The 16,027-nt window shown below is 35.9% G+C and overlaps 2 protein-coding genes, 1 non-coding gene and 1 pseudogene across 3 annotated transcripts in view; 2 read left to right on the plus strand and 2 right to left on the minus strand.

The window, feature by feature from the left end:
• LOC133835126 (cell death abnormality protein 1) overlaps positions 1 to 16,027 on the minus strand; it is a 138,893-nt gene that overhangs the window by 87,007 nt on the left and 35,859 nt on the right. The gene's annotated exons all lie outside the window — the stretch shown is intronic.
• LOC133835132 (protein kinase C-binding protein NELL1-like) lies at positions 928 to 2,018 on the plus strand. Its single transcript, XM_062265023.1, has one exon. It carries the CDS (start codon positions 1,158 to 1,160, stop codon positions 1,818 to 1,820), a length of 663 nt encoding a protein of 220 aa, XP_062121007.1. The 5' UTR covers positions 928 to 1,157; the 3' UTR covers positions 1,821 to 2,018.
• On the minus strand, positions 2,476 to 10,531 carry LOC133835116 (very long-chain-fatty-acid--CoA ligase bubblegum-like; annotated as a pseudogene).
• Trnaq-cug (transfer RNA glutamine (anticodon CUG)) lies at positions 15,548 to 15,619 on the plus strand. The gene has a single exon. It is a non-coding gene; the product is annotated as a tRNA-Gln (tRNA).

Genomic DNA, 16,027 nt, shown 5'->3' on the forward strand with positions numbered 1-16,027 from the left:
GACATGCAGATAAAATTTGCTTTCAAAATAAATTAGCAAGCCTAATGTTGAAGCTAATGATTTTTGTAAACATACAATAGTTATTATTGTATCTATAATTCCTAATAATTTGCTTGCGATCAGAGAAAAACTATAGATATTATTTTAGGAATACCTTTGCATGGCAAAAAGCGCATACAGGTCTTATTTGCTCTGACTTATAATCTAATCAATTTTTTACTCTTTTGAATTAATACTTCAGTCGATATACCAAATTTGTCCTTTGGTATGGGTAGAGGGTATCAAACACTCGATTCTTACATGTATCATTTTATTTCTCTTTGTCCTCCTCTATTATACAAAATAATCTCTTAAATAGTCGATTGTCTAATGTGAAGAGGAATATAAAAAATATTTATTTCATTAACAGCATTTTGAAAATGTATACTTTATTTAAGCCTTGTAAGAAATTCCTAGGGATCTTGTTCATTTTCAAACTGAAATTACTCCAAAATACATCCATTCCGCATATGCATTTCATCATTAATTCTTAGTTTTATTTTTTTTTTTTAGCTTTTAAGGTGATTAATATGAAATCGAATGACAACTTCCTCTTATATAAATATAAACTGTATATACAAGTATGAGAGCTGTTGTTAAAATGGTTTTTGGTCATACCTTTTAAAAAGTGGGTCATTGGATTGGCAGTCTAATCCTTTAGGTTAAATAGATTTTTACATATATACAATCGATTTCATACACAACATTAACATTTGCTATTGCTTTTATATTAAAAATTCGAAAGCATTGAAGTATGATTCATAGTATGTTCTTGTGCTGTGAACAGTTTATTCATTGACTGGAGTTCTTATCAAACATGTTCGATGCAGTCAGACTTGGACGCAGTTGCAACCGCAGTTGAAGCTGAAGTTCCATTCTGAAAATCATTGGCAGTCTCTGATTTAGTTTGAGACCGAGTCTACGCTTCAGTCGCAGAGTCTGCGAAGATTTCCAATGTTGTGACGGGAGTGAAAGAGAGATAAGGGAGTGCAAAACAGGGAATTATCGTCTGACCCCGAGGAGAGTTGAGACAAAAGAATTGTGCTTTCACTTTTTTATCAGCATTTGGTCACAGCTTCTAGTGGACAGTGTCTGAGTGGTGAATAGTCAAGTCAAGTATGCTGGGACTAATGATGATTGGCCTGGCGCTGCTGCTGATGCTGGGAGAGACACAGACCATGACCATTACCAATGGTCATTGCCAGAAGAACATCAGCGTCAAGTACCAAGTGCCAGTGACGAAAACTAAGATCATCGGTAACTCTAGCAATCCCCATGCAGGAGAGCAGCTGTATATTGTGTATGAGGAGCGTGTGCGTTGGGACACTGTGCAAATCTGTTGTCCAGGCTATCGCACTATTATCTTTGGCTTCTGCGAACCCATTTGCCAGGAGCCATGTCCGCCGCACAGCTATTGCCTGGAGCCCAACAAATGTCGCTGCATGCGAGGCTACGAGCACTCGCATCATCCCAACCAACAGCATCAACTCATTTGCCGTCCCATCTGCCATGGCGGCTGCCCGGAGCACAGTCATTGTATTGCCCACAACGAGTGCGAGTGTCGTCCCGGCTTCAAGGATGTCAGCAGCTGGTTCAGCCTCAGCCTCAGCTGTGAGCGCATCCAATGTGGTCTCGAGCAGCGCTACGACATCCATCGACATGCCTGCGTCAAGATCGAGATGAGCATGGAGGAGCTAATGCAGCGAGTGGCCGAGCGTCTGGAGAAGGGCCTTCCAGCTGAAGCAGAAGCTGAAAGTGACACCGAGCAGCCTTTGGAGTAGCATTAGTTGAACTGCAAGAGTTTGCTGATGTTCCTACTTAAAAGCATTAATCGAGCTTATTCATATTTATAGGTTTAATAAAGAGATAAGACACAGGTCTTCAAAGAAAGTGACTTGATTTCGATTGAGAGGAGGTATCTAAGCAATTGAGCATTAATAAAACTTTCGTTTATAAAAATGAAACCATTAGATTAATATGTTCAGTAAAATCACATTCAACAAAATAATCATTCACTTAGTAATGTTTTTAAGCTTCGTGAAAGTTGAAAATAATTTTAGAAATTGCAGTGCGCAAAATTTTAGCTTTACGTGATTGCCAAAATTTCAGTATAAATCTTTCGATATTTTTTTAAATTATCTGTAACTCGAAATGAACGAAGAAAGAAAAGGAAACAAAAAGAATCATATGTTTCAAAATTTTTCGATGTCTATATAAATGATATCTAGATAAATGTTTTGATCACTTATTTAAAAATAACAACAAACAAAATTGTAAAAGATCTTAGTGATTAAACCCTTTTGTATCGAGGTACAAACTGTTTAGAATATATAATTAAATATGCAACTAAATTTTTCGACTTTTGATGTAGATCAAGATCAGTTAAGAAATGTCTACTAAACTGGAATTAATAAGTGTAACAAAATGCGCAACACATTATAAATCTATATGCAATTTTATTTGTAATAATTCAAAACAATTGGATTATAGAATTATGTAAATAATAAAACTTCTCCTTGCGTTTCAGTAAATAAAACAAATTAACATAAAATGTATAACTTATGATCTAAAAATGTCTACTCGAATATAGTTTTTGTTGAATGGGAAAAGCTGCAGGCAAGCTATCAGGACGCATTAGAAATAATAATCATAAACTTCATCATCAACAGCATCATTGTAATCATCATCATCATCATCATTATCAAAGTTAACAAAGTTAATCATCATCACTCATACAAATTGAGTGAATAACCCTCTCCTTTCTCCGCTCTATATGCTATATATATATGGTAGAATAGGTGTATATTAAGTATTGTAGTAGTAGTAGTTTTTAGCTGGCACTCAATGGCTTGAAAGTCCGTTAAATTCATTTCATTTTAAAGCTCAAGTTCCCTTTGCTCTGGTATCTGGATAATTTTGGTTTTCTTTTGGTTTCTTCATCAGCTACGCCTTTCATCGATGCATTATGCATAAAGCTTGTCGATCATCTCGGCATACATTTTGTTAACCACATTGCGCTTCACCTTCAGAGTGGGACCCAATTCCCCGGTGACAATAGAGAAGTCATGGGGCAGAATGGCGAACTTCTGCACTTTCTGGGCATTCGAGATGGACTGTTTGTTGGCACGCTTGATGCCATCCTCGATGGACTTGAACACCTTGGGACAGGGACCAGCATTCAATATCTCCGAGAGTGTCTTGTGCTCAACTCCCAGAGATTTCATCCAAACCGTCGACTCGTGTGTCAACTCATCCAACGGTGCACCAGTGTCTTTGTCGACCTCCGTCTGGAAAATAAAATGCCATTAAAATCTATTGAATTGATAAACCAACAATTTAAGACTTACCTTGATGGAAACCAGAACCGTCAGATATTTGCGCTGTTCACCAACCAGGAAAGCATTGGAAATGCCATCGAGCTCCTTTTTGATAATGTTCTCGATGTGCACAGGCGGAATATTCTCGCCACCGGCTGTGATGATGAGCTCCTTGGAGCGACCCGTCAGACACACGTAGCCCTTGTCATCGATGTAGCCCAAATCACCAGAGTGCAACCAACAATCATCGTCCAGCGATTCTTCGGTCTTCTCCTTGTTGGACACATAGCCCATGAAGACGTGACGGCCACGAATGCACAGCTCACCATGTCCATTCTCATCGGGATTGATAATCTTGGACTCACAGCCGGGCATCGATTTGCCAATGGTGTTCAAGAGCGTGCAGTCGGGCTGGCAAAGTGTGTGACAACCGCCAGTCTCGGACATGCCAAAGGCATCCAATATCTTCAGATCCAGGCTGAGGAAGTACTTCTTGGTCTCTGGGGACATGGGAGCGGCAGCGCTCACCAGGCTGACCACACGATCAAAGCCCAGGGCTGCCTTCACCTTGGACATGACCAGGGACTTGGCAATCTTGTAGCGGAAACCTCCGCTGCTCTTGCTGCAAATGAAGGAAAGTTGGTTAGCAAAAGTTTAATTGGAATTGTTGATTAGTTTTAGCTGGCAAACTTGATAATTGCATTGGCCAAGGATAATGCACTTGACAGCCAAGTTGACCATGTGCTCGCCGGGAAGGCTTCGTGTCAGAGATGGGATTGGGTATGAATTAAGTATACAAGTATGTGAATAAGCATAAGTTGAAAGTCCTAATTAATATGCAATTGATGTCCCCAAAGCGGGAGACATAGTTGTGAGTTGTTGTCTATTTGATAAACATGGCAAAATGGAATTATGCAGGCTATGAAATATTATATTATTATTCTAGTATAAAAATTTTTTTCACAAAGAGTAATCAAAATAATAAATAATACAAATTTTATGTCACATATGTATTCCACTAGATATTAATTCGAAGTTGTGTAAATAGAGATTTGATTTAGTTGTTTAATAAGATAAATTGATGCAAAGAATTTAAGCATTAAGTCAGAAACTAGAGGGAAAGTATCTATGGTAAAGATCTAAGAATAAGTGAAATTTATTGTTAGAGTGCAAAATTATAAAAAGAACTACGTCAGAGAGTATATAAATAAGTGGTTAATACAAAAGTGTTGTGTATGTATGATATTCTAGTTCCTATGCTTAATCAGAGATGTTTAACATACAAAGCACTTCACATTTGGCTGGAGATAGCTAATCGAGTTGAATAGTCTAGACTGGCCGCGCTTTAAGGCAAAGCCGAAAGTGCACTAATCACTGGCAAACTTGAAGTTGCGGCAATAGCTCTACAACACTCTGGCAAATGACTGCCACGAAATTGCAGAAGTTGTGGGAGAGCAGAGGACTGTCTCATGCGCAGGACGTGCCCGCATGCATGAGCTTGTAGCATCAAGGATCCAGCATCCAGCATCCAGCATGCTGTTGGTAGCCGTAACGTGTACAACCTGACGTATGAGTAATGTTGTTGCCTGTGATTTTGGCTTAAACCAGAGCACGCCGCTGGCTGCCTTTGGCCGCTTCGCTTGCATAATTTAGCGTACGAAACGCGGCAGTGCCTCGCAGGGATTGCTTTCAGCCAGCCAGCCAGCCAGGCAGCCAGAAGTGGGAGGTGGGAGGTGGGTGGATGGGTGAATGGTTTAAGCCGTTGCAGCCACTTTAACTGTGCATCCTTTTGCATAATTTATGCGCACACAAAAGTTAAAGTTGAAGTATTTTTGTTCTTTGTGTGCCGTGTCGTCCTTTGGTGAATGCAGTAATGCAAGAAAGCAAAGAGAAAGCTGAGATATGGAACTCACTCCTCTCGCACTTACCCTTGATTCTCCATGTAGTGCTTCAATGTGATGCCCTTGGCCCAGCCGGCAATCATTTTGCTAAAGCTGCCACTGGAGCTGGCAACGGCAACCATGCGTTCCTGGAACTTCTCAAAGACACGCGGCACGCCCATGAAACGCGTCGGATGCGCATCCTGCAGTGACTTGACCAACGTGCCCTTCAGCGCATCCTTATCGGCAAACCAAATGCAACCGGCCATCGAGGCAACCGTATAGACATCGACAGTTTGGGCAGCCACATGGGACAGCGGCAGATAGCTGACCATTGCCTCCGATCCCATCACCACCTTCTCCAAACCCTTGGCAATGACACGCGTATTGAAGGCAATGTTATCGTGTGAGAGCATCACACCCTTGGGCATGCCCACGGTGCCCGAGGTGTAGACCAGCGAGCAGCACTCGTTGATGGCAACGCTCTCCAGGCGCCGCTTGTACTCGTCCTCCACATCGCTGACGTTCATGGCCTCAATCTCCGACCACTGTCACAGAACGAAGCAATTAATCAGTTAAGATGTAAGAGAAACAAGTAAAAAATGTAGAGTCGAGTATGACCGACTGCGGGATACCCGGTACGCATTTTCAACAAAAGTAAAATAGTCAAAGTACACCAAATTAATATAACTATGAATACTACAATATACCAAAAGGTTTATTTGGTATATTGGTATACTAAATAAATACGAAATATTCCCTTTTTTAAATAAATCAAAATAGTACAGTACTTTTGATAAAATATGCAAAATTAAAAATTGAAAAATACTAAGATATACCAAACATATTATATGGTAAATTAGTATACTAATATACCAATTTTTATTAAAATATTGAGGTAGTATTGATAAAATATACAAAATGAATATACCGAAAACTATTCAAATATTATATATCAAAAGCTTTACTTGGTATATTGATATAAAAATATATAACAAAATATTCGAGATTGATAACCACAGCTGTGAAGATGCGGCAGCTACAGCCGCATAAAATTATTTATTGAATAACTTCCAAGTTTAACTGATTGCAATTAAATTTTTAGGATCTGTATCCAGCAATATCAAGTGATGTTAACAGATATTGAATGTTTATCTGTTGGTGTCCATATGGACCTGACTATTTCGTTTCAGTTGTCGACGCTGATAAAAAATGTATATACTTTAAGAGGTCGAAGATACCTTCTTCAGTCACATACATTTTCTGTCGGCAGCCAAATTGTATCGGGTATAAAATGGATGTGAACTCACCCTGTAGTAGCCATCCTCCTTTTCAAGTATGCTGGATACGGCTCCTGGATTTGAATGGCCGCCTTAAGCAGTGGCAATTTGTCGCGAATCGATTGAATTTTGTCCATCTGCTTCGAGTCATCCACAACGACAATTTGTGCCCGCGAATCCGCGAGAACATGCAGCACAGCCTCAGCGGAATTGGTCGTGTAGATGCCGGCAATGATGCCACGTGCATGAATCGCACCCATGGCTGAGTAGAACCATTCGGCGCAGTTGAACGCCAACACACCCACCGAGTGATGCTCCTGCAGGCCAAGTTTGACGAATGCCTTGGCCGTCTGATGAACCTTTTGCTCGTATTGCCTGTCGGTCGATTGAGGTTGATTGGTTAAACGAGGAGCTGATTGAGTTAGCCGAGAGTCGGACACTTACTTGTAGGTGACTGTGGTGTAGCCTCCGTTTTTTCCATTCTTGGTACGCAGAGCCGGATAGTCGGGATAATTGTTGGCGCTGCGCTTGAGCAGACCGGGTATGGAGATGGGTTCCTCGGCACCAAGACCCTCCTTGGACATGCGGATCTTGACGGCCTCCTCGGGATTGGTGGTCCTATAGTTTTCTGCGGGCCTCAGGCGATTGGGGCCTGGGCGATTTAGAAGCGCTTCGTTTGGATTTGCGGCCATTTCTCAGTCTGCTGTGTAAACTGAAATTGAGTTAGGAAAACGATTAGTTCAGCGAATTGCAGTCTTTGGATTAACTGAATTTAGAATGTGACTTTCTAACGTAATCATACGACCTGTGACTAAAGTACAACGATAGAGGTAGGAAAGGGGTGCAGTGTCAAGGTTATCGTCACACGTTTTATACTCGGCACCTTGCAGCTTCTTATCGTTATGTTTAAATTATGACTTAACACCTGATTAGAGGCGGCACAGTGTGGCTGTAAATAATTATACATACATACTATATCAAAATTTATGACACACTATGGCTTCAAGTGCTGAACCGCTTTTAAGGTAGCCACCATACTCCACTACTTTGCTATAAATAATCGCAACGGTGTAAAACCAAGTCAACTTATAAATAAAAATACAGGAAATTGCAGCAAAAGTGGTAAATCATTCTTAAGTGAATTTGTAATTAAATAAGATCAATAGCTTAAAGTGCCATCAATAAAAATAATTATCTATTCCAAGTGTAAAGTAAATAATTCCTTTTGTGGAATTTACAATTTAATATTTGCAAAAATATTATTTCAATGAAGTATCTAACTTTAGAACTTTACTTTAGAATATTACATAAAAATTATTTTTATACTTATTTTGCCTAATATGAAAATAATTCGATTGAAATTATACATTGAATTAAAAGACCAGAATAATTTGGGCAATCATATTTTCAATTCAATAATTAGCCAATTAACATATTTTTGTTTGCTTTTATTGCGTTTTAATAGCAGCAGAGAACAAGATTTCTGACATAATTGCCAACAAAATTAATTTACTACTGCTGGCAAATTTAAATAATTGTAGAAATGGAGAGGCTAAAATAAGTATAAAATATAGTTTGGTTAATTATTATATCATAGTAGTTATTATGGTGGGAAATTTTAATTGAATTTTACAACTACTGAGAAATTTTAATTCTAGAAATTCAAAAGTTAAAAGAAGTACAAAAGTAAGTTTGGTTAAATATTATATCATTGCAGTTATCAAGGTGGGAAATTCGTGTTTCCCGTAAGCTTTGACATGTCATTAGTTGTGAAATCATAGAGCACCTTTGATCTTATCTAGAACTTATATTTGATAATGCCAGACTACCGAAGTCTTGGCTTACGATAGTCAACATACGAGCTAAGTTCTTTTTTCTTTCCTTTTCGGGTACAAAGGGCTGCGACGGCTATCTCGATATCTAGTGTGAACATATATAAATACACATATGTACATACATATGTATGTACTATTTACACCTGTTCATAATTTTTTATTAATCAATAAAAGAAGCGGGCAAACCATTTCGTATGTTTCGTGTGATAAGCACAAATACCCAAAATAAACAAGCAAACCGATTTTTTAGCTCACAATGAAAATGAACGAATGAAAAGTCCAAAGTTTATTGACAAGTCTGAGACCAGCTGATTTTTCATGTTTAGTTGGAAAAATTTCCAGTTGCCCGGTAACGTTACTTAGTAGCCAAAGTTCCGCCTATGATTAGATCTGATTGATTGATGGAGAAGGCCTCGGGCTATGCAATTTACGAGTACTACGACACAAATTGACTGATTGACAGTCAACTAATGCACACGCTTCTTCAATGAAAACGACGTAAATGTATTTTAATTGTGTTGTGATTTTGTTTTAACGAAAGCTGTTAAATGAATTCATTATTGAATATGGAAAGTAAATATAGTAGAAGTAATCAAATCAAATTTTTCGAAAGCATACAATGAGTTTACAAATTTTGCAAAGCAATTAAGTTCGACATCATTATGAGATTGCTAGAAGGCTTTGTGGTAGAATAAATCACAAATAATGAACGACAGCCGTTTGTGTTATTTTTAGTTGAGGAAACTCGTTTTGAAATATTTCTAAAATTGGCTAGAATTGTCAAGAAATTGCGGCGGAAAGCAAACTATCAATTTTGAAAATAAATGAACAGTAAAATGTTGTCATAAATAACAAATTTTGAACGCTTGTAATAACAATCATGACTTTGCTATTGATAAGCAGAGAATTCGATTTGCTTCGGCTTGATGACGATATAACAGCTGCTGTGATCATAATTAAGTTCGATGCGACAATATGTACTTATATAATGAGTATTATAGAATCTCTGACTGCTTATGTCAGAGCGAAGAGAAACAATCGAAATAACTTTCCACATAGGTTGAGCTATAAGCAACATGCATAGATCTACATAATATTTGATCGAGCTCATAATATAGAAATGTATATAAGTTTGTATTAATACCTCCTACATACAAACGTACAAATACATATATATTGTATATGTATGTGGGTATGAGAAATCGTATGTTTGCCTCTCTAGACAGTAGTTTGTGTAGTTTTATTAGCTGTGGCGAGAAACTCAGAAACTGAGCATGGAGGAGGAAACCGGCTTTTTGATAAGAAGCGTATAAGTCTAGACATGTGCTGTGCTCGTACGATTCGTAAAGTGTTGAGAATAGTTCTTGATTTAAATTGATATTAATCCAAGAACACAACGTACTTGGAACATTAATCTCACGAAATATTACATGGGAACCACTTTAAGAAGCTGCGTATGAAAACAAAACCGATAATGAGAGCTGTTCTAAAAATATTTGCCATGCGTGTGTGTTTTTTTTTTTTTCTTTTCTTCTTGTTCTTATTCGTCTTTCGGGGACAACCAACGAAACTGTCGAAAAATGGAAAAGAGTATAGCTTGTCGCAGAACTGAAGAATTTTATTATATTTTTGTTGTGTTGTTGACGTAGTTCTTTCTGCTGCTTTCGAAAGTGGTATAAAGAAAAGAGCTGAGTTTTTTTTGGTGGTAAATGTAAGAATCGCGATCAAAGCAAGAAAGGCGAAATTTTAGAGAATCATGAAAGAGACAACTGACGGAACGTCAAGGTGACAATGAACCCAGCGAACAGTGCACTGACCCACTAAAATGTTGAGAGAGAAAACTGAAGGGAAACTGAGAGAATACTTCATACAAAAACACAAAATAGCCGGTAAAATGTGGGAAAATGTACATTTTTTAAAAAGCTCGCACACACGTGTTTTCATTAGTCTTAATATATTTTCTTATTTGGGTGGAAGTTATTCACGCACTCGGTCAAATATATTATTAAACTTACATAATTTAATTTAAAATATTGTGTTTTATTTTATTAAGAGGGAGCGCGACACTTGTAATATTCAATCGCTTTTCGTTTAATGGGTTTTCTTTTCGTATATTATTTGTGTTGTTGAGAGCACGTCAAACGCAGACAACCGCACGCAGCGAAGCCAAAGCGTAAACTGAAAGCAGAACAGGATCGGATGCTATAGAAATCGTCGATCGCTGTCGTTGCTGTCGCGGTTTGCTGTCGCGGTTTGCTTTTGCTGTTGTTGTTGCTGTTGCTGTTTGCTGGTGTTGTCGTCGATCGCATTGGACTGTCTTAGAGAGCTACCTGCTGCTGGCGCAGTTCTGTTATCAGTTGTGCGCCCCCATTGCGCTCTCTCGCTCGCACTGATTACAAATCGAAATCAAATGCCTAATTCATGCTCATGCTAGGCGCATGCTCACACAACACAATATCACCAAATCTTCTGATCTTTCAATTTTCGAAATAAATAGAAAAAAAAAAAACAAATGTATTTACGCTTATCAGTAAATAGAGTTGGTTTTCTATTCTGAGGGAGGAATTCTAACTATTAACCATTATTTTTGTTATCGTAATTTGTGTAACTGTTTGTTTACTTACAATAAATAAATGCAAGTCAAGCAATGTTAATAAATTGACTAATAATCCAATTTATTTATATTTTTAACATTATTTACATATGAATTATTTTTAATTAATTTTATATACATTATAAATAATGCAAATCTACGCATTATGCAACGAAAGATGAAACTATTATTTTTTATTTAAATTCTTATCAGCAGAGTCTTACTTAGAGGTACATGGAATGCAATAAATTTATTTCAACATCATATTATTTTTAGCCTATAGGTTAATTGCAATTTATATGGCTGGAATTCCACAAAACTACTTTGAAGTAAATCTCAACTATAATCTTAGTAAATAATCAGCTCAGCTTGAAATAAACTTATCAATATTCTCTTACGCCATATGAAATATATATTTGATATATAATGGGATTATAAATACTAAAACATAGGTAGGGTTTTTGTTTGAGCTTGGCCTTGAGACACTTTGTGAACTTGACTGAGCAAGAGAAATATGATTTCTTGATTTCAAAAATATTTTTCAATGAAATTGAACAAAACGTTTACTCTTCACACAAGTGGATTTATTTCTACATTTTTCAATTAATTTTGTTAAACGTTCTTATCTTATGAAAGTGACTAAGAATTGCAAAGAAAAATATTGTAAGATTGTAACTTTGTTAAATATGAATCACTTTATATTAAAATAGCCCATTTCCGCAATATATTTACCGATAAATATTATTTTGTATTAAAATGAGAGTTCATTGTCTGCACTAAGAGATTATGATTATCTCTTTAGGCCAAGCACCTGTTCTATTAATCAACAGTTGCAAATAATTTATATTACTCATTATGTCTATTAGATATTATCGTATTGTTATATTGAATTTAAAGAAATTCGAAAACAAACGTCTTTTATCTGTGTTGAATTCCACAAGAAATATTATTGATTGCTCGATTTGATCAATTGAAATGTTTTTACAGACGCAGACTATGTGTACTCGATGTGTACTATTGTATAAAAATGTGAATGTTCGAGGGCAGTCTAATAAATAATTGGTTCAGTAGTTTTTTCTTTCTTTTGACTACATTCTATAGTTTTGAATATTCGCCTCGCTACACGCAGCAATAATTATAATCTATAGTCGACTTTAATAAATCATAAACATACATTTTATTTTTATATAGATTTTAGAATTTCTGTGACATGTTGATAGCTTCACAATTTACCCTCGTTTGCATACAGAAAACAAAAATAAAACACTATCAACTGACCGATTCATAACAAAATTTTGGGCTGTTGCCAATTGTTCTGTTTGGCGCTTATCAAATTATACAAGTTTATGATTTGATAAACATGAACGTAGCAGTAGTTTGAGCCCATAAACTGCAGTATATAAAGGTAAGTACATATACATACCAGAGTCGGCAGTTCTTTTTAAAATTTATGCCCAGCTTGGTCACACTTCCGCCAAGCTCCTAATCTTGGACAGCAACTTGGCAGGCCAAAGGTTCGACATGGTGCCGTTAGGTTCAAGTGCCACCCTGAACATGACGCGTTCACCACACGAATGCAGCGCCCCTAATCAATGTTGTCATTGATAAGATATGGCTAAAGGTATACCCGTGTATAAATCACGAATTATAGCATCTTAGCGTCTATAAAACCCATAGATTTAGTTGATTATCTTCAAAACAGTAAAAGTATTGGCTTGTGTGCCATTAACGAATATTAATATTCTTATAAAACACCATTTAATGAACTTGCAAAACTTCTTTATCTAAATTCGTTAAAATTAACAAAACTAAACATAATTATATAGAGAACGTTTATTGAATCTTAAGAACGATTTTATTTCATTGAATTTTCAATGGTGCAATAATTTGTTTAATCGTAAATAACACAAGTACATTCTCACACATGTATTTATTTTTCTTCAAATTCCAGTATTTAAATTGATTTTCGGTGTTATCAGTGTACAAGGAACGCGTGTTTCATGCTAAGCAGAGATTAGATGCGGTTTTTTTGGCAATACTACGAAAGGTTCTTAAGTACAAGAGGTTCTTGTCCACTTGGAGTAGAGACAACATTGTTTAAGAAATCCGAGAAATCTTATTAGCGATAAAGTCATTTGAAATTATCATCATGATAAGAGTAAAATTTAAGAATTTCTGTGATTCATTAGAAAGATGGGTTGAATTAGAAATACACTTCTTCATAAATTCAATTTTATACATTCGGGGAAGGTTGCAAAAAATAAAGTCAGCAAGTATTTTTCTTAAAATCTAAAATCAGTGCATTATATGACAACCAAATTAAATTTTTTACAATTTAAATTTTTAATCAAATTAATTGAAATTAAACAATTATCCTATATACTACTTAAAATATACACAAACATAAAAAATTAGTATTATTAAAATAAAATTAAAATTTAAAAATTTTGATTTTATATAAATGAAAATTAAATTGCGACTTACTTATAAACATGAAATTTTATTTTAAATATAATTTCCGTATAATATTAAAAAAAAAGAAAAAAACTGAAACTGAAGAGAATAATATTAATTATAAATAATATCATTTCTTTTTTTTTCTTTCACTAAGAATAATAAATGTCAAGTTGTATTAGGAGTAAACGAATTCTCCTACGGCTCACTGTAAAAGCTTTGACGAAAGCTTTTCATCACAGCTGGGTGCGAAACCTAACAAAAGCTTTCAAAAGCAAAGACATAAAGCTTTTGACATATTCGCCGATGAATTCGCCGTCAAATTCGCAGTAGCTATTTAAGCTAACTGTAAAAACAATTTATGGGCATGTGTATTAAGGTTTGTGTAAATGTTCGATTTGTTTTTAACGACATTCCATTGGTATATCAATTTGCAATGTTAAACATTTTATCATCGGTTGGAGACAATGGCAGAATAGTGTAGTGATAAGAATGCGAATGGTGAGGGAGACAAAAAGTGCACATAAAGTCAGTGGAGTCATCATCTCATATCCATTTGTGTCCTTCATAGTGCTGGTTATATGAGAAGTGAATCCTGTCAGGACGATGATATGAATACGAAGACAACCATTTCGATATGCATTTCGATGTTGATGTCGATTCAAATGCTGATTTTGATGTCATCGCATGTTAATGAGATTGTCGTCTAAAGTTGTCGTCAAGGGAATCAAATTACTGGCACAAAGTTGCTGTTATTTACGCCACATAGAGAACCGACATCCCTTCCACTATCCCCACCACGCCCACTCGCTAAACGCATGCAAATGATGTGATGATAATAATAGGGGGCGTATCGAGGGGTTGTGCAAGCAGTGTTAAAAATAACCTCTAAAACCATTTAAACACAGGTAAGCAGAGCAATGAACGTGTCCCCGCATAGCCAACAAGTTCATAGTACTTAATGGGTCAAAGGGGAGGGGAAAGGGAGGAGGGGGTTAAGCTGAAGCTGCTGGGATAACAAGTGTTTAGCTAATTAGCTCAGTTGAATAAAGCGCGACGCACAAAGCCAGACAACTGAACTGAACTGCATATAATAGACTTACCACGCCCACACGCCCTTACGCCCAACTGCACGGGCAGCATAACAAAAGGACGAAAGTAAAGTTGAACTGCTTATAATTGACCGTAAAAGATCAGAGTTTATGTGATGCCTCTCCTGGGATTTGATATGATTCCAATGGTCTACTTAAATTTGATACTTTACACGATTCGCTTAAAGCTTTAATTGCCCGAAATAAAAAGTCAAATAGCAAATGAAGCGAACATTTTTTGGAAGTCAAAGAAGCCCAAGAAGTAATTACACTTATCGCACCTTCGAAATATCAAATGAAACTGTCACTTGGGAAATTCTTTGGCAGAATTCTTTTCAGTGAAAAAATCATAAAATGAAAGAACTTAAAAAATAAAGTTTATTCTTATAGTTCTGGGCTAGTCTTATATTTAGAACTAAGATTAATTTTGTGAAATTTTTGTCTGTTTTACTATATAATAAAGAAATTCGATCATTTTTCATTTTTGCAATTCTCTTAAAACAGAAAAACAATTGTAAAATCATTCTTAGTTCCAATTAAAGTTCAAATCAAGAGGTATCAGATTAATCTTTACTGAAAAAAAAAATGTTTTGGTGTATGTATTTATGTTTTTTTTTAGTTTTGATAGTATCGCAGGCGACATGTTTGACAGAGAATTAAAGAAGATAATTATCTTTTCTGTTTATACTAAATTTTTAGTTTTTAAAGTTTTGAAATTTATTTGTTATTTTCCTTTCATTTACCCAAAGCAAAGAATTAAATAATAAGCATGAAAATTTCAGCAGATTCGCATAATTTTAAAATACATATACATATTGTTGTGGGAAAATTCGCATAATTTTAAAATGTGTACTTTGCTGTTCTAAATATAGATCTGATATAAATAAATGTACGGTTAACATATGAACACAAAATAAACATGCTTACTAATCATTTATATGCTTATAAGTAAAACTCTGCAATCAAAAAAAACAATGAACAAGTTGCAATCAAGATTATTGAATTGCAAATTTTTATTTAAATTTTACATTTAATATAATGTTCTCTAGAAATCAACCGGTTCTATGGTGTAATGGTTAGCACTTTGGACTCTGAATCCAGCGATCCGAGTTCAAATCTCGGTAGAACCTGAGAAGCTCTTGAAGAGGAGCTTACTTTTTTATAATTTAGGATTTAAAGAGTTGCTGCAATTAGTTGACGCTTAAATTGAATACTGTGCAGCTGCAGCGGAATGTATTTTGTTATCCTTGCAATCAGCAAGGAAGTTTTCTATTGCTATTTTACAACACACATATGCACACAAACATTTGCATTTGCATGTGTTCAGCTGGCTTTAACTACACTACATAGTTCGTTGTCTCTAATAAAATGCCATTGGCCATAAAAACGGGTAAAACGAAAGGCAAGAAATGGCAAAGAGAAGCAAAGAGAGTGGGTGTTAAAGTGGGCAAAGCGAATAAGAGACTGCGATAAACCAGCTGAAATCTGGGCAATTTCATTAGACAATTTATTTGTGGCAGTTGCCACAAACATTGTTT

The sequence above is a fragment of the Drosophila sulfurigaster genome, chromosome 2L (assembly GCF_023558435.1).
Source record: "Drosophila sulfurigaster albostrigata strain 15112-1811.04 chromosome 2L, ASM2355843v2, whole genome shotgun sequence".
In the NCBI taxonomy this organism is placed as follows: domain Eukaryota; kingdom Metazoa; phylum Arthropoda; class Insecta; order Diptera; family Drosophilidae; genus Drosophila; species Drosophila sulfurigaster.

What these genes read in the sequence shown, in the direction of transcription:
- LOC133835132 (XM_062265023.1), top strand. Translation starts at nt 1,158, where the DNA reads ATGCTGGGACTAATGATGATTGGCCTGGCGCTGCTGCTGATGCTGGGA.